General features: G+C 38.2%; 1 protein-coding gene across 4 annotated transcripts in view; it reads right to left on the reverse strand.

The window, feature by feature from the left end:
* LOC131251277 (protein PTST, chloroplastic) overlaps nt 1–24,732 on the reverse strand; it is an 89,889-nt gene extending 65,157 nt beyond the window's left edge. Inside the window, exons 1-3 of one of the 4 annotated variants that reach the window (XM_058251901.1) lie at nt 24,607–24,732; nt 20,962–21,017; nt 13,617–13,965 (exon numbers count right to left, since the gene is read on the reverse strand). In XM_058251901.1, coding sequence (XP_058107884.1) covers nt 13,617–13,965; nt 20,962–21,005 — 393 coding nt within the window. In that variant the 5' untranslated portion in view covers nt 21,006–21,017; nt 24,607–24,732. Of the gene's footprint in view, nt 1–13,616; nt 13,966–20,961; nt 21,021–24,606 lie in introns of all 4 variants that reach the window. The other 3 variants (XM_058251899.1, XM_058251898.1, XM_058251900.1) reach the window with 3 other exon arrangements.
* Between the last annotated feature and the right edge of the window lie 2,886 nt (nt 24,733–27,618).

The following is a 27,618-nucleotide window of genomic DNA, read 5'->3' on the forward strand; positions in this document are numbered from 1 at the left end:
AAAGAGAGATATCTATTGATGTTGATATTGGTTGATGCAAACATTTTATTTCTATTTTATTGGTTGTTTGTCGTTCCATTTTTTAGCATCCTTATTTAAAGATATTGTTTTCAACTTATTCGTTTTTTATATCTTTTTTATGGATGAATTCTACCTATTTTCAGTTTTCACGCAAGGGTTTACATATACAACTGCATCATCGTCACGAGCAATGTTTTAAATATCGACGATATCAGCCGATATATCCAACAATATATCTTACATCCCACCTGTGTGATACGAAACGCATAGGTAGTGCCGATATATCCCATATGTTCGATCCGGTGAGCATTTTCAATTTCCAATTCCTTCTTTGTCTTGAAATTATGTTAAATCAGTTTCAAGTGGTTACAAATCCATTGGTTCTTCGTGTTTTGCATGAAAAATCAGGGAGTTGGAGCTTTGATTTCAATATCCATTAGTTCTTCACGTTCTCCATTTTTTTTTTCGAAATTTTCTTTCAACCAGCTATCAATCAAGGCTAATTTCGAAGTATTTAAAAGTATTTGATGAAATGGTCATCACATACACTCTTATTTTGAAATGTTAGTGTAGGTGGTCCAATTTGGAAAAAATTCAAAATTTTCCCAATTTCTCCCAAATTGCTTGCAATGTTGCATCCCAAACATGAAATCATGTATGAGGGCTGATATACTGATTTATTAAATCCTTGTCAATTTTTAAAACATAAAAATCATTTTTAATTTTTTTAAAAAAAAAAAGTTATCAAAATATATATTTTTGAAATTTCCCTTCAACCAGCTATCAATTTACACCAATTTCGAAGTATTTAGGAGTGTTTGATGAAATGATCATCACATACACTATAAATGTTATGCATTCAATTTGAATATAGTTGCATTAGTTCGGTCAAATAGCTCATAGCTTAGGACATTATACAAAAGAAACATGTTATGTGCACTTCTTTTTTCAAATGTTATGGTGTAAAAGTATGTATTAAGGTCTTTTTTAACAATCCCTAAAGTTTTATTGAAAAATTCAACCATTTTCTTAATGTTTCCCAAAAAGTGTGATAAATTACCCAATACAAATGATATATCCCATGCGATAACTGATACGCATTTGTATCCTAGGGGTGCAATACGTAACGCGATACCGATATTTAAAACACTGGTCATGAGTAAATTTCCTACAAGTTACCAAAGCAACCAGTAACACTGATTAAATGAGGGAAGGGGCTCTGGTGTATAATGAGGGCCTCACTCTTTAATAAGTAACCATAGAAATCATGGAAGCCACTCTTTATTTACTTATCCATTTACAAAATAGTGATAGTTTGATTCTTCATCGCCGTAAATAGGGATATTGAAAATCGAATAGGTTTTTTAGTCTTTACAAAAGGGGAAAAAAGAGAATCAAAGGACTGAAAGATGAATAACAGGAATTGAACCCGCATATGGTGGATTCACAATCCATTGCCTTGATCCACTTCGCTACATCCGCCCCTCTCTATATAAAGGATTCAATTTCAATTGTTCATGATGTTAGTGCACTGATTTGTACACCTTGTTTGTCAATCACGTAAGTCCATGTGTCATGTAATCGATTGAGCCCTTGGAAGCTGAAGACCGAAGATATAAGTGGACGTGGAGCATCAAGGAGCAAAGAACAGATAAATGAGGTGCCTTGGTGACCCTAACCCTTGAACCTCTAGATGATCCTAACCCTGTAGGTAAACCTTGTTGATCATCCCTTAGCCTTAGAAGCTTAATTGGAACATGATAAGTAAGGCTACAAGATGTGCGAAGCTGCTGTGAAATCATATGCCCAAAGCAGCAGTTTTCATGTAGTGTTCGATCCCATCGAGCGATCCTCAATTGGTCTCAATCAATCAAAGGTGCCCAGAAATGTCCAACAACAAATTGATAATTTTCTGGAATTTTTCAATGCCATCGAACCAGCCTTCGATCCCATCGAAGGGGAGTTCGATCGATCGAAGGCATCGCTCGATTGATCAAACCAGCCATTTTCTACCCGTTTTTTTACCGCTGGAACTTGGTTCCTTTATATAAGGCATTTGAACCTATGGCATTTGATAAGGGTTTTCAGTACAAATAGAGGCCATGTGTTTTCACACTCATACCACACATCCTATACCTCCATCCAAAGAGTTCCATGCCAATCTTCATGTGATCCTTCACTCTAATGAGCATTTCATGCTCATATTCGAAGATGTGGATGAATTCTCACCTTTCTAAAGATTGGACATTACACCTATAGTCAAATCCCTTTCTAAACTCTTTATAAGACCCTTCTACGTGACTTCCCAAGCATTTCAACTTTCCATCAATTGTAGGAGATTCACCCAACCTCTTATCATCTTGGTCATCTCAAAGGAGCATCGCATGCAGGGTGTTTGATCTTGGAGCTGAAGCATCGGCATCAATGATTGGAGGAGCACAATGGGAGCGGAATGAAGCATGGGAGAGCAACAATCAAGCTACCCAAGAAAGTGCTACAAAAGGAGCCCAATCCAATAAGTTGTCAAATTGTAAGAGTTCACACACTCCTTCCTCGTGTAGAATTGAGTGTATAGTTTTTAACCCAAACTCACATAGGTTCTTGTGTAGGACCAAATCGCCACCGACACAGGTGACTACGTGTACAAGTCCTTATGTAGGCCACTAACACAGGTGTGTACGTGGGTAAGTCTGTGTAAGCCACCAACATGGGTGTGTACATGGTAAGTCCTTGCGTAGACCACCGACACGGGTGAGTACGTGGGTAAGTCCTTGTGTAGGCCTCTGACAAGAGTGTACGCTTGTAAAGGTTAGAGGTGAACCTGATTTAAAACCTCCAATAGTGAAATCCGGTACGCTCATAGGTTGAGTACATCCGTCGAGAGTGGAGTAGGAAACCGAACCACTATGCATGCCTGTGTTTGGGATTGTCTTTTGAGCACTTGTTTAATTATGCTTGTGGATTTGATTTGATAAATTATATGTATGCATGATTAAATGAATGCTGGGAGTTAATAGTTAGCACATCCCACGCACACATGTACACTATCATTTATAGACTAACTGCTTAAATGGCATATCTATTGTAGTCTATGTGATTGGACCCTCTATTGGATTAAAAACCTTGGAGTTAATTGCATTGCTTAGTTTTATTGGCATATTAGTTTAAGTAAGCAATTGTGTGTTAAAGGCATAACTTTTATTTGGTCCTAATCACTCATTCCGATAGCCTTCATTCTATAACTCCACCAAGCTTCCTCGTGTAGCCGTGGTAGCCTACACCACGTGCAATTTCACATGATTATTGTACTTAGTCTTTCTTACTTTCCTTCATGCTGAGGTACAGATATTGAACATAAAATGCCAATCCTGAATTACTAAATTTAGTTTGTCCCCTTTCCCCTTACATTTGATGCATTTTCAAAGGCCATTGTATCACTAATATCACAAATCATGCACTCATTTTCTATCAAAAATCCCAAATCAGTCCTCTTAATTTTATGTACCTATCTCACTTTCTTTATCATTGCCTTCTAATCCCTTGAAGTTGAACCCTAACAGGTCCACCTCTTCTCTCATATTTAAACCTAACCATCCTAAATGAAGTGCAAATCAAACCCTAATTAGCAAATCCATACATCTCTCATAAACTGGAAGAGCCAAACTCGAACCAGCTAACCCATCTCTTCACATTCATTAGTCAAGGGCTACGGCAAATTCCAAAGTTTGATATGTTGACTACGTTCATATTAGTATAATTCAATTTGGATATCTTATTAATCTAATTAGTGATTAAAATGCTAGGTGTTAGATTACATGGTAGAGTGAAGGGTGGAAGGAGAGAGGAGAAGAGAGAGGTGTGGGAGAGAAAGGATGTAAAAAGTTTCCTTCTCTATCACCTTATGCATATTATTAACAAGGCCCTAATAACAAAATAACACGGTGCCCAATAGTAGCACATATAATTATACAGCACCCCAACAATAATAGCCCTATATCCCACACATACGCTCACATCCACACACACATGCACACAATCTCTTACAATCCCCCTCAAGTTGGAGCATAGATATTACAAATGCACAGCTTGCCAACAATCTCCTAAAGGTGCAAGGGACTATTAGCTTTGGTGAGAATATCCACTCACTGAGCATTGGAATGAACAAACAGATGCACAGCTCCTCTGATAAGATCTTTCCTCTCATGAAAATGATAGTCAACTTTAATGTGTTTGGTCCTCTGGTCTAATACTAGGTAAGAGGGAATATGGATGGTAGCTTGAGTGTCACAATATAAAGGACAAAAGGTGGGGATCACAAAATCCATTTCCTGAAAAAGAGAGCAAAGCCAGATAATCTCATATATCGCATGGGCCATCGAAAGATGTTCTGCCTCAGCAGAAGAGTGAGCCAAAACAGTTTGCTTTTTTACTTTTCTATGTGACAAGATTACTCCAAACAAATGTACAGTAACAACTTATGGGCTTACCTATCATTAGACTTTAGAGGAGCATGCCCAATCTGCATCACAATACCCACTCAAATTAAGGTGACCATGATCGGAATATAGTAATCCCTTGTATGGAGTGGAGCAGTCTTCAAATAGCAAAGAATATGTTAGACAGACTCGAGATGATGAGAACAAGGGGATTGCATGACTTGACTGGTGACACTCACAACATAGGCGATGTCTTTACAAGTCATTATTAACTAAATGAGCTTTGCCACTAAATGTAATACATTCCTGAATCACTAAAAGCCTTTGACTCTGTATCATGGAGGAGATGATTTACCTCTATAGGATTCTCTGATGGACAGGTGCCCAACATCCCCATTTCTGTAAGGAGATCAGAGAAATTTTTTCTGAGAAATGACGGACCCTTTTTTATCGAACCACTTCAATCACAAGAAAATATAATAACAAACCCATGTCCTTAATATCAAAGGTACCGGTCTGGCCAAGAATGATTTAACAATTGCTAATACCACATCACTATCACCACTGATAATAATATCATCAACATGAATGATGAGGATGGCTATGTACCAATCAATGTTCGAAGTATCAGTATTGCGCTATGTATTACACTCTTGGGATACAAATACATATCGGTTATCGCATGGGATATATCGTTTATATCGCATAATTTATTGTACTTTTTGGGAAACATGGGGAAATATTGGGAAAATGATTGAATTTTTTAATGAAACTTCAGGGATTGTTAAAACATACCTTAATACACACTTTTAAATCATAACATCTCAAAAAAATGTGCAAATAAAAAGTTTCCTTTATACAGGGTCCTACGTTATGCGATGTTTAACTGAACTAATGCAACTATATTTAAATTGAATAAATGACATTTATAAATGTATCAAAGACATGCATGAAAACACAACCAATTCATTGAAAAGTAAAAGAAGAAGTAAAAATTGAGAAATATATATTATTATCAATGATGTGGACTGGTTGTGGCCAATACCCACATAGAGTTGCACGGTGGCTCGTAATCATCGTCTCCATCTCGACAGGGCTGAAAATAGTACTGCTCCACGAATCAACAATCTTGTGCGCATAGGAACTAAAGAATGAGGTCGATCCAAAGTTCAAGTGGACCCATCATGATGTGGCCACGACCCTAGCGCAGATTGCCTACTGATAGCGAGGTGGCTACTGACACTGCTATGTGGGCCCCACCATGATGTATGTGTCCTATCTAGGTCATCCATACATTTTTTTCAGACTATTTTATGGCATGAGATAAAAAAATGAAGCAGATCCAAATCTCATATGACCCACATTGTCCATACATATTGAAAGCTCATTTTAGGGAATGATTAAAAAAATGAAGCAGATCCAAGTCTCAAATGGACCATAATATAGGAAATAGTGGTAATCAATCACTAAAAACTTCTCATGGGCCACAAAAGTTTTAAATCAATCTGATATTCATGTGGTCTATTCATCCAGATCTTTGCGACCTTATCAACAGGTTCGACAGCAAAGAAACATTATGGTGGCCTCCATAAAGTTTATGATTGTGGGGATTCAATCACTACTGTTTCTTGTAGGATGGCCCAGTGTTTGCAATATCGATACTATTGGCCGATATTATCGTTATCGCTAGCCAACGACACGATATCCACCGGAAATCCTTCAAAAATTTTCAAAAAAAAAAAAAAAGATTTCTATGAATCGTGCGATATATCGCACGATATCGCACCATTTTTTGCGATATCACAGATATTATCTGTAGATTTATTCCTTTTAGCTTGCATAATTACCAAAAAAAAAAAAAAAAAATTGGAAAAAAAAAAGGAAGAAGAAGAGCTTTGAATTCAACAATCTCGATATCTTACCTTTTTGCTTCAAATAGAAGTAAGATTCAAATTATGCACAAGGTTTCGGCGAGAAATCTATCAAAAAATCCTATAGATTTGGGTTTGAATGAGGGAATTTGGGGATTTTTGAGAGATTTTAGGGTTCCAATCCTTCCAAAACCCTTTCTGTTTCGAAAATGGCTGCGAATTAGCTACTGACAAGTAGAGTGGCACAACTAAAGTGACGTCAGGAAGTTTTGTGGGCCCCACCATGATGTATGTGTTGTATCCACACCATCCATCATTTTGGAGAGATCATTTTAGGGAATGAGACAAAGAACGAGGCAATCCCAAATCTCGAGTGGACCCCACCACATAAAACAGTAGAGACAGTGATGTCCACCATTGAAACCTTCCTAGGGCCATCATGAGATTATTTTTTTTTGTGATCCAACCTGTTAATAAGTTAACACGAACATGAAAAAAGAGAAAACATAAATATCAGCTTGATCGGAAACTTCTGTGGCCCCCAAGAAGTTTTTAATGGTGGGCATTCAATCCCCATTGTTTTCTGTGGTGGGTCCACTCAAGCTTTGGATCTACTTCAGTCTTTGGCTAATGCCCTAAAATGATCTCTCCAAAATGATGGATGGTGTGGATATAACACTTACATTATGGTGGGCCCACGGAACTTGGTGACATCACTTTAGTAGCCAATGGCTACTCAACTGGTGTGGTATGTGTCTTTCCAGCACACGCTCCTCAACTCCGAGTTGTACGAACGTTCCAAAGGAGATCAATGTAAAATGGCCACCAAAATGATGTATTTATTATATCCACACCATTCATCTATTTTCTGAGATCATTTTAGAGCATCAGCCCAAAAACGAGTCATACCCAAAGCTCAAGTGGACCACACCACAAATAGAAGTGGGGACAATTATTCTCACCGTTAAAACATTTGTAGGGCCCACCATGACGTTTATTTTCCATCCAATCTGTTAATAAGGTCACACAAACCTGGATGAAGAGGAAAAACAAATATCATATTGATCCAAACCTGTTGTGACCCCTAAAAGGGAATCAATGGTAGACGTTCAATCTCAATCCCCCACTGCTTTTTACAATATGGTCCACTTGATCTTTCGATCTGTCTTATTTGTAGGCTCAAGCCTTATGACAAGCTCGCCTAATGGACAGATGGTTTGGATATAACACATACCTCATGATGGGACCCACAGAACTTGGTGACGTTAACACACCAACCAGGTCGATGGTGTGTGGTACACCCGCCACTCAGCTTCCCCTTCCTCGCGGCGTTAGCTAGAGACGAACTCCCCTGCGGGGCTATGAGGTCCACTTGATGTATATGTTTTATCCAATCTGTCCATTCAATCTAGAAGATCATTTTAAGGCATCAATCATAAAAAAAATGGGACCTTTTTAAGGCTCAAGTGGACCGCACCACAGGAAGCAGTGGAGATTGAACACTTACAATTGATAACTTTTTGGTAGGGACAAGTTTTGGATCAAGCCGATATTTATTTTTTACCTTCATTTAGGTCAATATGACCTTATGAACAGGTTGGATAGCCAAATAAACATCAAGATGGGCCCTACAACGTTTCGAACAGATTGGCAGCAAATGACTCAATCACCACTATTTAATGTGGTGTGGTCCACTTGAGCCTTAAATCTACCTCTTTTTTAGGATCATGCCCTAAAATGACCCGTCAAAATGTATGGACGACGTAGATAAAACATATATAATATAGTGGGCCCCATACAATCCCTAATAGGTCCATCTATCTCTTGCTAGGTACCAGTGAAGCCCAACTTGAGTGAGACCTTCGAACCAGCAATGTGAATGGGACCCCTTACTGTAGGGGCCACCTTGATGTATGAATTGTATATCCACGCCGTTTATATGCTTTTTCAACTTATTTTAGACCATGGTCCCAGAAATGGATAAGATAAAAGAGTCAGGTCGACCGCGCTACATAAAAGAGTAATTAATGACCATTGAAAACCTTTTGTGGGCCACAAAAGTTTTACATCAAGGTGATATTTGTTTGTCATTCATCCAAATATGTATGACCTTATCAATTGGTTGTATTTTCATGCATGTCTTAATACATTTATAAATGTTTTACATCATATTTAAATATAGTGGTCTTGGTTCAATTGGACAATGCATAGTTTATGACCCTATACAAAGGAAACCTATTATGTGCACTTCTTTCTTGAGATTCTATGATTTAAAAGTGTGTATTAAGGTCTTTTTTAACAATCCCTGAAGTTTCATTGAAAAATTCAACCATTTTCCCAATGTTTCCCCATGTTTCTCAAAAAGTGCGATAAATTAAGCGATACAAACGATATATCCCGTGCGATAACCGAAACGTATCTGTATCCCAAGGGTGCGATACATTGCGCGATACTGATATTTCGAACACTAGTATGGCCCACGTAAGATTTGGATCTGCTTCATTTTTGGGATCATATCCTAAAATGAACTTTCAAAACTGTTGGACGATGTGGATTTGAGACACATACATCACCCTGAGCCCCATAGTCAAGGTCCCACCCACCTCCGTGGATTCGAGTCTTACAAAAGCGGATTTCACGCAAAATCCTTTGGCATGAAGTTCCTACACTGGGAACCTAGGTGGGGCGCACTGTGATGTTTGTAAGAAATCGACTCTGTCCATACGTAAAAATGAGCTCATTTTAGGACATCAGGCCAAAAATGAGCCAGATCCAATACTTAAGTGGGCTGAAAACTTGAGGATTGAACATCCACAGTTGAAATATTCATGGGGCCATAGAAGTTTTGAATCAGGCTAATATTTGTGTTTTCAGTTCATCCCAGCAAGAATGATATTATGAACGGTATGTATGGCATGTAAACATCACTGTCGACCCAGGGAGGTTTCAACAGTAGAATTTCCCTACCCACCTTTTCCTTTAGTGCGGCCCACTTGAGTCTTGGATCATGCTCACGTTTTGTCTGAAGTCATAAAATGAGCTCACAAAACGAATGGACGGAGTGGATTTCTCACAAACATGACGATGGGCCCCACCTAGGTTTCCTGCTAAAGGCTTTTGTAGGAAATCCACGTTCGAGTCTCACTTAATCCCTCCTCATGCGGATGGAAGCTGATTGGCTGGTGTACCACACACCACCAATATGGTTGGTGTGTTGACATCACCAAGTTATGTGGGTCCCATCATGAGGTATGTGTTGTATCCAAACCGTCCATCCATTTGGCGAGCTAGTTGTAAGGCTTGAGCCGAAAAATAAGGCAGATCCAATTATCAAGTGGACTACACTGCAAAACATAGTAGGGGATTGAACGTCTACCATTGAAACCATTTTGGGGTCACAGAAGTTTTGGATCAATATGATATTTCCTTTTCCTCTTCATCCAGGTATGTGTGACCTTATGAACAGATTGGATGGGAAATAAACATTATGGTGGGCCCTACAAACGTTTTAATGATGAGAATCATTGTCTCTACTGCTATTTGTGGTATGGTCCACTTGAGCTTTGGATATGACTCATTTTTTGGGCTCATGATCTAAAATGATCTCACCAAATAGATGAACGGGGTGGATATAATAAATACATCATTGTGTGGCCCATGTAACTTTGATCTTCTTTGAACCATTCGTACAACTCGAAGATCGAGGAGTGTCAGCGCTCATCTTCGCACGACACGTAACCACACATCTAAGTAAACTCTATGGGGTCCACCGTGATTTATATATTTTACCCACTCCTTCCATCTATTTTTACCAAATAATTTTAGGGCTTGAGCCCAAAATTGAAGCATATCCAAATCTCAGATGGACCACACCACGGAAAACAGTGTGAATTGAACGTATACCATTGAAAAATTCTTAAGGGCCACAAAAGTTTTGGATCAAGCTTATATTTATGTTTTAACTTCATCCATGTTTTTGTGATCTTATGAACAGGTTGGATGACAAATAAACATCATTGTGGGGCCTAGCAAGGTTTCAACGATGGAAATCATTATTCTCATTGTTTCTTAGGGTATGGTCCACTTGAGCTTTGGATATGCTTCAATTTTGGGCTCAACCCCTTATATGAGCTGGAAAAATGGTTGGACAGCGTGGATAAAACACATACATTTACGATGGCCCCACGGAGTTTTCTCGGTACGATAAGAGCATACCGAGTAACTCAGTACGCAATCCGATTTCAACAAACTTCGGGCAGAAGCCATTTTCAAAAGGGAGGGTCCTGGACCTTCCGGAACCCTAAAATCCCCAAATCCTCTTCAATCAAACCCAAATTTTGAAATTTTTTACAGATTTCTTGCCGAAATCTCCGTTGATGTATTTCCGATTACACAATCTTCATATACAGGCAGTGGTCGAAATATCAATATCGTGTTACGTATCACATCCTTGGGATACAAATATGTATCAGTTATCACACGGAATATATCGTTTGTATAGGGTAATTTATCGCACTTTTTGAGAAACATGGGGGAACATTGGGAAAATGGTTGAATTTTTCAATGAAACTTCATGGATTGTTAAAAAAGACCTTAATACACACTTTAAATTATAAAATCTCAAAAAATAAGTGCACATGATAGGTTTCCTTTGTATAGGGTCCTAAGTTATGCACTGTCTGAATGAACTAATGCAACTATATTCAAATTGAATGCATAACATTTAGAGTGCATTTGTGATCATTTCATCAAACACTCCTAAATACTTCAAAATTAGTCTCAATTGATAGCTATTTGAAGGGGAATTTTGAAAAAAATTATTTTAATAATTTGTCTTCTTAATTTTAATGAAAAATGATTTTATTTTCAGAAAATTGACAAGGACTTAACAAATCAATAGATCAGCCCTCATGCATGCTTGATTTCATGTTTGGAGTGCAAAGTGCTTGGGAGAAATTGGGGACATTTCGAATTATCTCCATTTTTTTTCCAAATTGTACCACCCACACTCAAATTTCAAAATTAGAGTGTATGTGATGATCATTTCATCAAAAACTTCTAAATACTTTGAAATTAGTCTCAATTGACAGCTGGTTGAAGGAAAATTTCAGCAAAAAAAAAACATGGAGAACATGAAGAACACGAGGAACCAATGGATATCGAAATCAAAGATCCAACTCCATGATTTTTCATGCAAAACATGAAGCACCAATGGATTTATAACCATTTGACACTGATTTAATATAATTTCAACAAAAAAGGGGATCAGAAATTGAAAATGCTCACCAGATCAAAAATGTGGGATATTTCGCACTACTTGTGCGTTTCGTATCGCACAGGTGGGATACAAGATATGTCCTGGGATATATTGGCTGAAATCGTTGTTATTTAAAACATTGTATACTAGTACTAAAATCTCTCCAGTTTTTCCTCTTTTTTAAAAAAATCTTTTTTCGATTGCATGATAGTATGATAATATCAATGATATCAAAGAACATCCTGTGATATCCTACGATATATCGCGCGATACAAATATTTTTGCTTTTTTTAAAAAAACTTCCGACTGGTGTCGTGTGGGTTTCGTGTCATTGGCCAGAGATACCGATATATTGACCGATAGTATCAATATCGCGAACATTGGTACCAATGCACTCTATGAGCACAAAATGATCACAAGGGCTCATATGGAAACCAAATTGCTCTACTAAACTTCTCAAACCATACTCTGGGAGACATACACTTCTTTGTGAAGATCGCATGTAGAAAAATATTCTTCATGTCTAACATCCAGTTACGAAATGCAGCAACAGGGAGAAGCACTCACAATTTAATTTGGTGACAACCGACAAGAGAAGATTTAGTGATAGTCAACAATAAATTGTTGAGTGGGCCCCTTCACCACAAGATGTGCTTTGAACCTTGCAACTAAGCTGTCCAGATTATGCTCCAAGGTGTACATCCATTTGCATCCAACAACATGCTTCTCAACTGGCAACTCTACCTGATCTCATGGTCCTTGCTTTTCAAAGGTTGCCATTTCCACCATTATACTGCTTTCCAACAAAGATCAACCAAGGCAACTGCAACTCTAGAATGAAAAGAAACAGAGAATATGGCAGAAATGAATGCTTTAAAAGAGAGCGAAATGGATCAGCAAGACGCGAAGTTACTGATTGGGTGTGAAATGCATGAGAAAAATCAGTAATTTGGAAGAAGATAAAGGACCAAATTCGAGGACGAGTAGAGGTCATTGAGCATCTGTAAAGGCTGGTCACTGTTTTCCTCCGAGTGTACGCCTTTAGTGGCTTCTCCACAGATGTAAGCTGGGCTAGGAGAGGACTCGTAGAATCATCAATGATCAGAAGAGGAAAAGCATCATCACAACAAGGGATAGATCGTAGCCACCTGTGATAAGAGATATTCTCGAAGAGGGTAACATCCTTGGAAATATACCTCTTTTCGGTCACAGGGAAGTAGCACCTATATCCCTTTTTAGAGTTAGCATACCCTAAGAAGATGCATTTCACGTATTGCGGTCTCAAGATATCTCTTGGTCCTAACATTTGAAGGAAAAACACACATCCGAAAGTTTTTTGGATGAACACTAAATAGAAGAAGAATAAATGCTAGGAGTTTTAGAGGACAACTATTTCCAAGTTAGGGGAGTCGGCGTCCTATTGATCATGTAGGAGGTTGTGTGTGCGCACGCATGTGTAGGTGTGGATGTGCAGAGTATATTATTATGGTGATGTGTGTGCATAGTATTTAACTAGTCCTACAGTAAACCATTTATTTTTTTCATTTTTAGGGTTTTACAATAAAAATCAGTGTTTTCAAATAGCATGTAGCATAGAGTTCACCCCTCTAAAGTGTGAGGCGTAAGCTACATGCTAGTTCTAGACCTTCAATTAAGGTTGCACTTTGTTGCACCAAATATCATAAAATTTCATGATATTTTGCAACAAATTGCTGATTAATAATGAAATTTCAGGAGAGCATCAGCTATCAAAGGTGATTGTCAAAATACCAATTAAGAAAATATATGAAATGGGAATCACAAAAGAAACTCTAATAATATGAATTAGCAAGTTCTAATTTCAAACCAATCTGTACCAATTACATCCTAAAATCAGGTTGGCAAATAATAGCAAAGTCTTGGAACCATATATAAAATAATGCTTTAAATGCTACCATAGAAAGTGGCAATTTTAGGCTAACCCACACATACCAGAAAAGAATAAAGAATAAGAGGGTCTCTAAAATAATAGCTTAATTTTTCAAAGTTTACCACATTAGAGCCTGGTGGTTCAGAGAGAAGCTTTTGAGATAAATCTTCTACAAGAGATTCGTCATTATCGATTGAGCCATCTCCTTGTGGTACTAAGGAAGTGCCCTTCTCTAGATCAACAGACATGGCAAAAGTTCTGCAAGATGGATGTCTCCAAACCAATTGGCGTATGGGATATTTCACACTAGCAAGTACAAAATTATGTGGGGCACGCCTTAGAGAAGATAACCTCTGAGGCCCCATCTGTAACTTAGCACAAGGCACATTGCATGGATATTTATGTAGATGTTCCCACTGGTGCTTTCTTGAATGGCAAGAAACCCATGATCCAGGTTTGTCAAAGCAATGCCTATCAAGAAGAATATGCAAGCTATCAAATATCTAGAAGATGTAGCTAGCATGGAGACCCAATTCATAAAAACATTGAGAAACTCAAATACAGCAGCTATATAAGAAGTATAGGCTGACAAGTTGTGACAAGTTATGACCTACAAAAAAGGAAAATACCTTTGAAATTGTGTCATGTCAACACGTGTCCATATTTGCAGGTGCAACACTCTTACACATTCCTCGTATATAAAAATAACAATTAAAAAAATAATAATCTTTTATATTTAATTATTCACATCTTATAATTTTGGACATTTTTATGCATTTAAATAATTGATTTTTATGTTTGCTAACTAAAAGCCATCTGCATTGACATGTGGACCACGATATTCTAATATGCATAACTAATATATAAATATAATAATAAAATTACCGTCCATAATATCTGAAACTCCTCAAAAAATAGTAAATTAAGTAGGAACAAAAAGGAAAAAAATTTATACATTCACATTATATATTATTAGACTTATTTTCTTTTCACTCCAATAGTTTTAGTAGTCACAGTATGTCTGAAAGTTAATAATCATCTAAGCCTTATCCCAATTAAGGGGTTGGCTACAGGAATCCTGTGTTGCATTCCACTCTACCGAGGGACATACCTTCAGTTAGATCATAGGCCATACCTTCCGAGAGTTAATAGATAGTTTTTAAAAAGAAGAAAAGAAAAAGCAACCACTCTTAGAAAATACAGCTCAAACATGCATACAATATAGGAGCAAATCATATGTAGTTAGAACATGTTAAACTCAGGAGGTTCAACAAACTATCAAGACTGTCAACTTGAATTTAAACCAAGTTGCTTATATGATTGTGTTTCAGCCCACTACAAAAGATGTTCTTTTTTTTTTTCTTGTTAGAAGATAAAAGATGGTATGGTTACGAATGATAATAAAATACTTCATCAATCACCTTTAGAAATTTCTAAAGGTAACTTGTAACCCCTGGACACCAATTCACGTATAATGTGGAATGGATCCATGTCTAAAGGTAACTTGTAAACCCTGGACACCAGTTCACGTATAATGTGGAATGGATCCATGTCAAAAACATGCAAGGATTACAATTCAATTAAAGATCTCACAAGAAGACCTGAAAATAAGAAGATAAAACAAAGCAAGAGAGTAGCGTAGAGAATACAGAGGCCACAAAAGGGTGTCCTTCTTGCCCTCTTATCAAAAGTGGCATGCAGCTCCTCTTCCTCTTCTTTTTATTCATATATTTCTGTGTAATATTTAAGAGATCTCCAAATTTTCATCTTTTGTAAGCTTTATAAAGCCTCATCTAACACAAGACACCATCAATTAGTTCCCCACTTCAGATTGCACATTGAAAAGGGAAAGTTCCTAAGAATAATGGAACCTAATTCTCAAGGTTTGCTAGCCATACACCTGTACTACCCATCCACATGTACCTCTCCAAGAGGACACACATGCCAACCTGGCACGACTGTAGGACATCTGAGACATGTATCATGGGGGCAAACCTTGCAAACCATGATCTAGTATGGTTAAATCAAAGCAACCTTAATATGAAGTTTTGGGTTTCAAACCACGTCGAACTGGAAACTTCAGGTTGAAACGCACTACCAATAGGAGCATCACAACCACAAGTTAATCCAACATGGATTAGAAGAGAAGAAGAATAAAAAGAAGTAGAAGAATTTTTTTTTCTTCCCGTCCACTACTCACCAGTCCTTCATAAAAAGCCTTTACATGTTATGAATGCTTTTCCCAAAACAAAAGAAAAGTTAAAGTATCCTAGCCATCCATTGTTTCTCATCTTACCACCTATTAATCACTAAAATAACCTAATCCAGTCACAACCAGAGTTCAAAATATCAGTATCGCGTTATGTATCACGCTCTTGGGATATAGATACATATCAGTTATCGCATGGGATATATCAGCTGTATCGCGTCATGTATCGTTGTTGTTGGAAACATGGGGAAACATTTGAAATTAGTCAAATTTTTCAATGAAATTTTAGTGATTGTTAAAAAAGACATCAATACACACTTACAAAAAACAAGTGCACATAATAGGTTTTCTTTGTATGGGGTCCTAATCCATGCATTGTCTAACTGAATTGATGCAAGCATATTCAAAGTTTATTCATATAATTTATAAATGTAAGAAGACGTGTGGAAACAAAAGCAATACATTTAAAAGCAAAAGAAGAATCACTAAATCAGGTTACATACATGTTTGATTTTATGTTTGGACACATATTGCAACCAGTTTGCCAAAAATTGAGAAATTTTTAAATTTTTTCAATTAACTCATTCCTTCCCCTCCAAATCTCAAAATCGAAGCTCCCATTCCATGATTTTTCATGCAAAACATGAAAAAACATGGATTTGTAACAATTTGACATTGATTTAATATGATTTACAGAAGAAAAAAAAAAATCGAAAATAAAAAATGCTCAATGGATTGAACATGTCGGATATATCCCACTACTTGTGTGTTTCGTATCACACAGATGGGATACAAGAAATATCGTGGGATATATCAGCCGATATCGTCAATATTTAAAACATTGGTCACAACCAAAGAATCCTTCTGTCATTCAGTCTCAACTCACTAAATTTATGTCAAAATCTCAAGATCTTGGGCTAATTTTGAAAGCTAACTCAATAGGCTTTCAAATGGACCAATTTCATGTCATCTGGACATTGTTTAGTACCAAAAATATGGCCAGGAAAATAAGTGACTAAAGAAGGGAACCTAAAGACTTGCTGAATTATTTTCTTTTTTCTATAAAAACAAACTACTAAAATAGTCCAATAGTCTGTGCCATATGGAATCATAGTTCAATGAGGCCATGATGTGGGGTTCACTATGTGGGGCCCACTAATACATCGGAAAATTTCTTGGCCCAGCACTGATTGGATATCATGATTGTGGCCACTACTGAATTGCATCAGCCCTCCTGGTTGGAAGGAAGGAAAACAACAAGTTGGAACTGTCAAACATGCTTATCAGCTCAGATAGCCTTTATGCCAGGTGGATTGGGTTGGTCGTCAAACGAGTTAGAGCTGTCAAACAAGTTTATGTCAAACACCCAACCGGTGGATTGGGTTGGTTGTCAAACAGTCGGTTTTGCCATCTTATTGTAGATCATAGCTGTTGCCATAGTCTCCATCTCAGCATTAGACCTTGAAGCATCAGTTCAAATCATTAGGCAGATCACAAGACATTCATATCATTGATTGGACTGCTAAGCCATCAATCAATTCTATCATCAATCCAGTCATTGATCAATCCATCAGCTCTTCTCCTAATCGGTTGGGGAGACCCCTTACATTGATTCTCCTAACCTAGCAATTGATCCATCAAGCAATTTTTTGGTCAATAATTATTGATCCATCAGTAGATCCATCCACAGATTCATTTGTTGAGGCCTCCTTTTGGTTCCCAATCACACTTGTACTTTGTCTAGTGGCTTCCTAGGACTTCTGATGTTCTTAGTAAATAGCTTCATAACAAATCATTTCTGTCTGCTTTGAATGAACAAGTATTCTTCTCCATATCATGGGAGATTTTCCGATCTAGTATCCATCATTTTCTAAGAAGAATATGGCAGTGACCCATCGAACTGCAACTTTGATGGCTGTGCATCTTTAATGTTTAGGTGAATGAAGATAAACGGCAAGATATGATGATAGATCTGCTGACATATTGACAGTAAGATTCATTATGGCGGAGAATCCATTGCAGATGGATCCAGTAGAATAATATATGCAAGAGGTAAAAATTCTAAGAATTGGCTTAGATTTTGAACACACATCATATATGATTTGTTAGTCCGCCATAAGGGATGTCTAATTATCCAAGTGATTAGACCCTTGTTATTAAACACGAGATTCTCGATATAGATCTTGCAGATTGTCTTGGAGAAGTACTGGATCACAAGGGTCCAAGTGATCTATGAAGATGTTGATTACAAATTACAAGTTTGACAAAGATGAGGGGAATGGGAATAGATTGTCAAATAGTGAACTTGAGTCGTTGCAATGTTCATCAAATAGTGAGAACGAGAGTTAAAGTGATGAACTTAGTAATGTGGAGGATGCTGGGTCGGGCGAAGAGGGTGATGACGTCAATAAGGCCCTAGCTACAATTTTTATACATTTGCAAGTGTTTAGTGATGTATATGCTTTCTGCGACGCACTTCTACATCACTCTATAGCATGGTAACCGTTACACCTTACGGGGTCGTAACGCCCGTAACAGCTGTTATGCAAAAAAAAATGACTTGTAATCGCCATTAACATACCATTATACCCTCTATAAAGCCATAACAGCCCCCATAATGGTCTGTTACAAGGCAGATACAAGGTTTTTCGGATTTATTTTTTCAACGTTATGGGGAAGATACAGGTTTTTCAGTTTTTCTTTTAATAAAAAAATTGATCGTGACGGTCGTTACAGGGACCGTAACTGTTACAACCCGTATCATAAAGGTAATGATGTTGGCCATTATGGCCACCATTACCATTACGGAATACCTTGCTCTGTAGTCCAAGTATTTGAACAGTCTTTCAAGAAGAATGACAAGACTTGTGTAACTGTAGTATGTTCAATGGGAAATTTGAATGTTAGGAATGTTATGGATGTTTCAGGTGAATGAATGTTATGAATGTTATACTTCATGGGATGTGCGTATGTTGTGTATGTTGAGCTATGGTTAATTAACATTGGATTCCATGGGTTTACTTCATCGTTTGTGTTCATGGTATGCACTAGAATATTTTGCTCATGTGAAGCGGGGCAATGTGTCCTCATGTCAAAGACCCCCAATAACTTTGGATGGTACTTTTACAAATGTTCCATTAAAGAAGAAAGTTTCATATGAAATTTCACTCATTTCAATATGATAATATAGAATTCATTTTTCTCCAACATTTAAATTCACAGAAGAATAGAGCATAATTTATCTAGTTCGGTGAAGATACAACTGGGGATTTGGATGCTCCTACTATATTTACTTCAAAGGCATCCACTTCTAAAGAATTGGTTGGGAGGGCACAACTGCAGGTACCTATTCAAACAAGTGACAAAGTTGAGTCCAGCACTCTAATGTCTATGGATAGGTAGATGGATGGTTTTGAGGGATTGCAATAAGGATGGCATTCAGAGCACATGGCTGATGACTAACAATCTCAAGTATTATTTATGTTCGGTATTTTCTTCTTTTTTGGTTCCATGTTGCTTAGGGCCTGTTTAATTTTCTAAATCCTTGGTAAATACCTGGTAAATGAGCAATTATTACATTTTCACCCTGTTTGAAAATGCGATGGTATTTCTGCTTCGAAAACCGGTTCAAAAGAACTGGTTTATATTTGTGGGCCCCACCGTGATATATATATATATATATATATATGACATATCCGCGCCGTCCATCCTTTTTACCAGAACATTTTGAGGCATGAGCCAAAAAATGAGGCAAATCCAATACTCAAGTGGCTCACACCAAAGGAAACAGTGGCCCTAAGAAGTTTTTAACAGTAGGTGTTCAACTCCCTTTTTCTTGTGGTGTGGTCCACTTGTGCTTTGGATCTGCCTCATTTTTTGGTTCATGCTCTAAATTCAGCTGCCATTACGTATGGATGGTGGGGATAAGCCACATACATCACGGTGCGCCCCACATATATTTCACAGCTCCTTGGCTTTAGTGTTCAAAAAGTAGGCCCATCAAATCAAGCATTGGAACCATGGGGTAATTACTTAAGGAAATAATCATTACTCATTTACAAGGTATTTACAGCTGATTTGGAAAATCAAACAGGCCTTTAGATGAATGTTTTGTTGTGTACTTCACTGTTGTATAGATGACTGGTTGTAACCTGAATGAGTATTTTCTGTAGTTCAGATGAAGGCTCATTCTCTGTCCAATGGGTGTGGATCCAAATATACATGTTGTGTGACTCAGATGGACAGTTTAGATCAATGCCCAGGGACCTATTTCACCCAATCAATGGTTCGGATCATTGCGCTTGGACCGTTAAAAAATTTTGACAGTTAAGATTGCAAAGGTCTTATTTGGATGGTTTAGATCAGTTTAAAGAAACAATTTGACCTAGTCAATGATTCAGTTCATTGCTCTTGGACAATTTAAAATTTTAGACAGTTAAGATCAGTGCACAGGACTTTATTTGTCCAGTTGATGGGGCTTAGATCAGTGCACAGGGAATTATCTGTTCAGTCAATTCAGATCAATGCTCCCAGGGCAAAGTCAACATTTGGACAGTTTGGATCCATGCCTGGTGCATTATTTGCACAAGCAATGGTTTGGATTGTAGAACTAGGCACAGTCAACATTTGGACAGTTTGGATTGGTGCCCAAGGCAGTATTTGCATAATCAATGATTTCAATCGTCAAAGTAGGGTAAAGCCAACACTGTGACAGTCTGGATCAAAGCCCAGGGCACTGGTTCGCAAAATCAATTGTTTCGATCCTTTTGCCGGTTTCAATCAGTAAACATGGATCCCATGTGCCCAGCCAAAATTCCAAGGGTCTTACATTAGTGTACAGGGCCGTATCTTCCATAATTACTTATTCAGATTGTTCGGAAGATTTGGATCAATGAACAGAGCACAATCGATGGTCTGGATCAATCAAGATGGGTCCCATGTGCCAAACAAAAAATCAATAGTTGCAGGTGTATTTAACTTACAAGTACAAAAGAATCATTTGAGGACTTCTTTACCATTTCAAAAGCAAAACAGTCTTTTCTTCTTCTTTTTTTTTTTTTAGGGGGGGGATCACTCGCACAAACTACATTGTCTCTTCCAGCTCATCTAACGAGCAGGAGAGAAAAGCAAAACACTCATTTCATATGCAGAAACATTCAAACTTAACGTCATCTATGCATTCTGTTGAACTTCTATCATGGAATGTCATCACACAGATGTATGTTAAGTTATACAGATGTATGTGAAAAGAAGTTTACCGTGCAATACACTTGCTTTCCATTGTGACGATTTCCATCTCCATTGTCAAGATTCCCTACTACCAACAGAAAAGCATAGAAAACAAGAAAGGTCCTCAATCATTTGTAGAAAATCATGAAATCACTTTTTCAAGCTTTCCAAGAAAAGATGCAAAGAAGAAATGAGGATTTAAATAGATAAAGGAATTAATTCTAGCAATATTTCAGAAATGCAGATATGGTGAAGGATTAGCTTATTCAATCTCAAGAAAATGCCGTTTGTTTATCATTAATTATAACCAATGTTTTCAATATCTTGCGATATCACTAATATATCCCACAATATATCTGTTATCCCAGTTGGGCGATACAAAACCCAGCTTTAATATCCATTTTCTTGGTATCGTACAATATATTGCACGATATCACGATCTATCATGGATATTGCAATATCATGCAATATATGCACACTCCCCCTTTATAAATTCTTAATATATCATGTGATCAATGTTTTTAATATCTTGCGATATCTCCAATACATCCGTTATCCCAACTGGGCAATACGAAACAAAGCTTTAATATCCATTTTTCATGGTATTGTGCAATATATCACACGATATCGCGATATAATATGGATATCTCAATATCATGCGATATATTCACTCCCTCATTATAAATTCCTAATGCATCGTGTGATATATCAATATCGAGTGCAATATCGTAAGGGATAAAAGAAAACCAATGCTGTTTTGTTTGGAAAAATCCTTTAAAAAAATCATGAAAATCGATTTTTATTATTAAAAAAAAAAAAAATCTTCCTAGTACATTGTAAGGTGATTTCAACTAGTTCACTCTAGTTTGTTGGAAGAAAATCTTCAAAATTTCTCCAAAATCGTGAATGGAAGCTTCGTGGGGCTGGATTCTAAAAGAAGCGTCTTTTTAGTTTTGATTTGCTTTTATATATTGTAAATAGTCTCAAATGGTAAGAAATTCATGATTCTTCATGTCTTGCATGAAAAAAATACATATATGAATTTGGAGCTTCGATTTCAGTATTTGGGTGAGATAGGTTGAGATGCGGAAAATTGAGGTCCAATGGAAATTTATCCAATTTTTCCCAAATCGGTTGCAATCTTAATCTCCAAACATGAAATCAAACATGTATATAACCTGATTTACACATTCGTAGCAATTTGGAGATTTTTCGGATGAAGAGATGATCAATTATTTCCACAAAAGGGCAATGTATGAAGAGATGATCAATTGTTTTCTCATTTTCCATGCACATCAAACATATGTTAGGAAGAATCAAGGCTCTTCTCTAAAGATTATCTATCGTGAGGATTCTCTTCTAACCCACAAGCCACACAAAAACCGCCACCCGAGAAAGAGCTCCATAGAACCAATAATGAAATGGGTGAGGGTGACCAAATGGCGATACGGCTATGAAATCAAGCTAAATAGCAACCCAATCGAAAACTTTCCGAAACAATTCCTCAACCAAACTATCAAATCATCAGCTAGAACATCAGTCTTGACATTCTGTAGAACATTAAATAGCCCGGCAAACTCGTCAATCTCAGCTTCTAAAAAATTCCTACAATAAGGGGGAGCCCACACCACTAATCCTCCTACAATAGAGAAACAATCCACGGTCCACCACCAAAATAAATTGGTCAGGAACAAGCCAAGCAATCTTAGGGGAAAATATTCCGGAGCACATGAATGACACACCAAATGTCAACCCAGAATCGGATACAATGCACATCACCCACTTCAAAGGATATCCCCCTACGAACCAAGTGCTCAGTTGCCACCACCAGTTCCCAGATAGTTGAAGCCCTATAGATGGAAGATCCTTTCACAAACTAACCGTCTGTCTAAGTGCCATACTTGGAAGTTACTAGCTCCCTCCAAAGGGCGCCCAACTCAACATCAAATCGACAAACCCACTTCCCAAGCAAAGATGAATTCATATGACCCAACAGTTTTAGGCTGGCCCCACCCTCCTTGATCGACTTGCAAATCTCATCCCATCTAAAAAGATGAAACTTCCTCCCATCAATAGCACCTTTCCAAAGAAAATCTCTCCTCAACTTTTCTAGTCTATCCAACACTGATTTAGGGCATTTGAATAGAGACATGAAATGCACTGGCATATTGGAAAAAGCCGCCTTAATAAGAGTCAGACACCCTCCCATGGAAAGATGGCGGCACTTCCAAGAAATGAACTTCCTCTCAATTCTCTCAATAACTCTATCCCATAAATGCTTGGCCAGCTTCCCAATACATAGGGGCAGCCTGAAGTACATCGACGGGAAAGAGCCGATTTTGCAACCAAAAATGCGCACAAAGCAACTGATATCCTCTCCCCCAACATGAATACTTAGCACTTCAAATTTCACCACATTCAGCTTCAAGTCAGAAACTGCTTCAAAGCAAACTTTTGAAGATTATCAATTGCATCTGCCTCCACCTCACAAAAAAGTAACGTAACGTCCACATCTGGAGGTGGCTAATATGATCAACATCAGCTATACCTTTAAAACTGCTAAAGGGCCTGTTCTCCACACCTTTTCGAAGCATCATGCTAAGAGCCTCTCTGACCACTACAGACAGATAAGGTAAAAAGGTCCACCCTGCCTAAGACCTCTAGAAGCTTTAAAATAGCCTTATGGAAATCCATTGACCAAAATAAAGAAGGAAGCTGAATGAGTACAGGCTTTGATCCACTCCCTCCACTTATGGCCTCAACCCAATATATCCAACATATAATTCAGAAACTCCCAATTGACATAGTCGTAAGCCTTCTCAATATCTATCTTGCAGATTAGCCTGCTTTATCAGATACAATCAAACTTATCGGATAGACTATCTGAAGAAAAAAAAAAACATATCTTATTGTAAAGAACGCATTTCTTCCTAGTGTTCTCCTGTAATAGGTCTATATGACTCCTCTTCCCGAGTTAAGGGGGAGAATATTCATGTTTATTGTCTTAAAAAAGACATCTATGGGTTGAAACACTCTCCAAGAGTTTGGTCTGATAAGTTTAGCACTGCACTTCTCGACTTCAAGTTTACTTGGTCTAGCATTAATCATCCTATGTTCATTAAACATCATGGTGCCGAAACAACTATCTTCATAAGTCTATGGATGCTATCGTCCTCTCAGGAAATGATGAAATCACCATCAAATAAAATATCATCCATGACGATGTTTTCACATCAAGGATACTGGTCCATACTCCATAGAAGTACTTCTTGGTATAGAAGTTGCTCGACCGAAGAAGGGGATTGTTTGTTCACTGCAGGGCCCGCATCTGACTCATGCATGTGACACTTTTTCATTGGACCATGTCAGGGGTTACCGAGGGAGCCTTACAGCAATTTCCGTCGCATACACCGCACACCTGGCATACATTCAAGACAACTCGCACAGTCCAAACCATGGCACTATTTCTCAATTGCATGAGTTGAAAATCCCATCGATCCAACAATCCTAACCATCCAATTCGTGGGTATCAACTAAATGATTAAGATAGAAATGGTCCATAGTCCGAAATCAACAGAAGAAATCAGATGGCTAAAATCATACAAACCGTGTAATTTTCAGCTTTGCCATTGGACTATTAGGCCCACAATTCGGACGGTCCAGATAAGCCATACCTCAATGCCATCTGCAGGGTGGACGTGTAACAACCATATCGAAATGGCGGAACCACCTCCATAGTCTAGCCCTAATTTGAATAGCTCGCCCTTCTTTAGAAATTTCAAACACGCCTGCTTGAGAAATCTTTGCTAATTACACTACATGAAGATGCGAATGAAGAGCTTGTCGAGAGAGAGAGAGAGAGAGGAGCGGCCATTAGCGAGAGAGGGAGTGGCAGCTTACTATGCAGAGAGAGAGAGAGCGCGCGCTCTTTGGACGACCACTCTCAGTGGGATATCACAGGCTCATTCCCCCTCCGTGTAGCCCCACATCCGTTTGATTGCCACATCCGAAGCCGCTAGTACAATTCGCGCGACGCATTGAAAACGCGATTCGCGATAGACTGCCACCATGGCATGCGTTTGCGAGATCTGGACCACTCACCGGATGGCCCCCCTGAGATTCGTTGAATATGGACTTCTTCCTACCGTCCACTTCTTGGAAGGTGTCTGGCCCACCTAATAATGGGCTGTGCAGCACCATTATTTTAGGCAATGGCGGATAATTGGCACGGACATCGCGTTACACGTGTCGCATGTTCACGCTTCAACGCCGGACGCGGATTGCATACTGACGCTGCCGCAGCGAGATGGCTATTGAACAGTGCTATGTGGCCCACTCCATGCCGTCCATCTATTTATTTCAGATCATTCTGTTGAATGAGCCTAAAAAGTGAGATAGACCTAAATCTCAAATGGACCACAACACAAGCAAATAGTGGTGATTAAACGCTCACCATTAAAAACTTCTTAGGGCCACTATAATGTTTATTTTCCATCCACCCTGTTGGTTAGTTAACACAGACATGGATGAAGGGAAAACATAAGTATCAGCTTCATTCAAAACTTTTGTGGCCCCAATAAGTTTTTAACCATAGGCGTTTAATCACCACTGTTTCCTGTGGTGTGGTACACGTGAGGTATGGATCCGTCTCATTTTATGTTAATGGCCTAAAAGGATGTGTAAAAACGGATGGCCAGCATGGATAAAATGCATACATCATGGTTGCTCCCACAGTGTCGGTAGGCAATCCGCGTCCTCAACCGCCTCACCGCGAATCGACAAGTGGACTCTCACAGTGTCAGTAGGCAATCCGCGTCCTCAACGCCTCACTGCGAATCGACAGACCTCTGCTTGTCGATCCTCTTCCATGAGTATTTAATCCTGTGGCGAGTGAAGATGCCACGTGGGGCAAGAGGGGTGGCGTTTAAAGCAAATGAGCATGAGGAGCACGTTAGCAGAATCCAGCAAGTTGCGGTAGTCTTTCAAGAGAAATTTGCGACTGTACGACCCATTTATGGCCTATTTAGGAAACTACGCCCACCTCATTTTCCTTTGCGAGAATACGCCCCAGCTGTACGGAAGGCTGGTCAAAGGTCGAAAATACCCCTGCTTGTTCCTTCAAGCGGAAACGTGGCGCTCGAAGACAAGCGTTGACACTCCTCGAACTCCGAGTTGTACGAACAGTTCAAAAGATATCAGAGTTACATGGGCCGCACAGTTACGTATTTATTATATCCACAACGTTCATCCATAGTTCGAGATCATTTCGGAGCATTATCAAAAAAAAAAAAATCCTATCCAAAGATCAACTTGACCACACCACAAAGAGCAAAGGGAAAATTGATTTTAACCGTTAAAAATTTTGTAGGGCCCACCATAACATTTATTTTCCATCCAATATATTCATAACGTCACGAAGACGAAGAGGAAAAACAAATTTTATAATGATCCAAAACTTCTGGGACCCCTAAAAGGGTTTCAATGGTAGACGTTCAATCTTCCACTGCCTTTTACAGTGTGGTCCACTTGATTGCTAAATCTATCTTATTTTTCTTCCCAAGAGTTAGTACGAGTTCGCCAAATAGATGGACGGTTTGGATATAACACATACCTCATAAAAGGACCCACAAATGCGGTGGGGATTACAACAGGGAAAAAAAAGAGTTGGTATCTTTGGCTACGGATTATAACCGTAGCGATAACCACAGCCAATGCTTTTTCAATATGTCCTCTACTATACATCGAAGGTCTTTCGATATGTACTTCGATATATCGAATGTATTTCGATTAATCGGAAAAGGTCCAAAACTGTCCAGCAACTTTGCATAAAAAATCCTGCAATTTTCGATTAATCGAAGTGTATTCGATATGTATCGAAGATATAGCTACAGATTATAACTGTAGCCATAACTATAGTCCGTAAAAGTCTATGCAAATTTTTTTATTTTTTTATTTTTTAGTTTTTATTTTTTACATGGAGAACTTTATTCTACCTACAATTTTCTCTAATACATATCTATATAAATATGTATATATAAGCATATAAAAAAAAATTCTCTCTTTTTTTCATTTATTTCTCTATTCATTCAATAAGAATATCTTATAAACCAAAATTAGTTACTTGATGTACCCTATATGATTTTGGGGTAGGAGAAGATACTTTAGCCAACTAACCTAGTTATTTTCTAAGATTCCATCAGGTCGATGGTCGAAAATCCATTTCATTTCACTTTCACCGTCCAATTTCCTCCAATCTTCACGGAATCAATTCTCATCCCAAATTCATTTGATTCACGCCGTTTGGGCATTTCCTCAATTCCCTTCACTTCACGATCATTTGCATGCATTTCGCGCAAATCGCTTCAAACCATGATCATTCCCATGCACTTCAGTCATCCCAAACAATTGGATTCACGGCCGTTTGAGCATTTCGCCAATTCCTTCACTTACTCGGTTGCATGCAATCGGCTGATCATGAATTGATGCGATTTGAGCGTGAAATGCATGCAAATGGCCGTGAAGTGAAGGGAATTGACCGCGAAATGCCTCGAAAGGACCGTGAATCACCACGAAATTGTTTGGGACGACCGTGAAATGCATGGTAATGATCATGGTTTAAAGCGATTTGAGCGCGAAATGCATGCAACTGACCGTAAAGTGAAGGGAATTGACCGCGAAATGCCTCG

Source organism: Magnolia sinica, chromosome 7, assembly GCF_029962835.1.
Source record: "Magnolia sinica isolate HGM2019 chromosome 7, MsV1, whole genome shotgun sequence".
In the NCBI taxonomy this organism is placed as follows: domain Eukaryota; kingdom Viridiplantae; phylum Streptophyta; class Magnoliopsida; order Magnoliales; family Magnoliaceae; genus Magnolia; species Magnolia sinica.